This window comes from Mirounga leonina, unplaced genomic scaffold (assembly GCF_011800145.1).
Source record: "Mirounga leonina isolate KUSES-001 unplaced genomic scaffold, KU_Mleo_1.0 Mir_153, whole genome shotgun sequence".
Lineage (NCBI taxonomy): Eukaryota > Metazoa > Chordata > Mammalia > Carnivora > Phocidae > Mirounga > Mirounga leonina.
In genome coordinates, this window is record NW_023270387.1 from 19,431,432 (window position 1) to 19,432,958 (window position 1,527).

A 1,527-nucleotide genomic window follows, 5' to 3' on the forward strand; every position below is an offset into this window, starting at 1 on the left:
GTCATGAAGCCAGTGTAACTCATTACATTGGCTTCTCTAAATATTTAAGTTTCTGAGTCTCCACTTAGTAATATTGGCTTGATGATCATTGAAATGTTCAAAATAGGAAAACAGACACTTAAGTTTTCAGTGATTAGAAACATAGCTATTCTTTTAAAAAGGTTTTATTTATTTATTTGAGAGAGAGAGAGAGAGAGCACAAACAGGGGGAGCGGCAGGCAGAGGGAGAGGGAGAAGCAGGCTCCCTGCAAAGGAGGGAGACTGACTTGGGGCTCTATCCCAGAATCCCAGGATCATGACCTGAACTGAAGGCAGATGCTTAACCGATTGAGCCACCCACAGGCCCCGAAACATTGCTATTTTTGTATGAAATGCACTTATTATATTTGGAAATGAGGCTTAATAAACATTAAATCACAATGAACTCAACTTACATAAATTGATCCAGAATTAAATGATCTTATAGACCAAGAGAATATCTAAACCACGAGTCATCTACATGGGGCGCCCTACTCTAAATAGAGAAGAATAATGAAGTTTTTCCAACAACCATGGTTTTTTCTCTCCCCTTCAGAAACTACTCAGAGGATAATGGACCCTGGAAATCAGTCCACAGTGACTGAGTTCATCCTCGCTGGGCTAACAGAGAAACCGGAACTCCAGCTGCCCCTTTTCTTCCTCTTCCTAGGAATCTATGTGGTCACGGTGGTGGGGAACCTGGGCATGATCACTCTGATAGGGCTTAGCGTTCACTTGCACACCCCCATGTACTACTTCCTCAGTAGCTTGTCCTTCATTGATCTCTGCCATTCCACTGTCGTTACCCCCCAAATGCTGACAAACTTTGTGACAGAGATGAATGTCATCTCCTACCCTGAATGCATGACTCAGCTCTATTTCTTCCTTGTTTTTGCTATTGCAGAGTGTCACATGTTGGCTGCAATGGCTTATGACCGCTACGTTGCCATCTGTAGCCCCTTGCTTTACAATGTCATCATGTCCCATCAGACTTGTTTCTCCCTGATTTTGGGAGTGTATATTATAGCCCTGGTGTGTGCATCTGTTCACACAGGCTGCATGTTTAGGGTTCATTTCTGCAAATTTGATGTGATCAACCATTATTTCTGTGATCTTCTTTCCCTCTTAAAACTCTCCTGTTCTAATACTCATGTCAATGAATTCCTGATTCTAGTCTTTAGTGCAATTAATATCCTTGCTCCCAGCCTGACGATCCTTAGCTCCTACATCTTCATCCTCTCCAGCATCCTCCGCATCCACTCCACTGAGGGCAGGTCCAAAGCCTTCAGCTCCTGCAGCTCCCACATCTCAGCTGTTGCTCTCTTCTATGGATCTGCTGCATTCATGTACTTGCAGCCATCATCTGTGAGCTCCATGGACCAAGGGAAAGTGTCCTCTGTGTTTTATACCATCATTGTGCCCATGCTGAACCCCCTGATCTACAGCCTGCGGAATAAGGATGTCAAATTTGCCCTGAGGAAAATGTTAGAGAAAAGAATATTCTTGTGA

General features: G+C 43.6%; 1 protein-coding gene across 1 annotated transcript; it reads left to right on the forward strand.

Moving 5' to 3' along the window:
• The first annotated feature begins 434 nt into the window (after window positions 1-434).
• LOC118013343 (olfactory receptor 8G1-like) lies at window positions 435-1,527 on the forward strand. The gene has a single exon (XM_035009187.1). The coding sequence runs from the start codon at window positions 532-534 to the stop codon at window positions 1,525-1,527; it is 996 nt and encodes a 331-aa protein (XP_034865078.1). The 5' UTR covers window positions 435-531.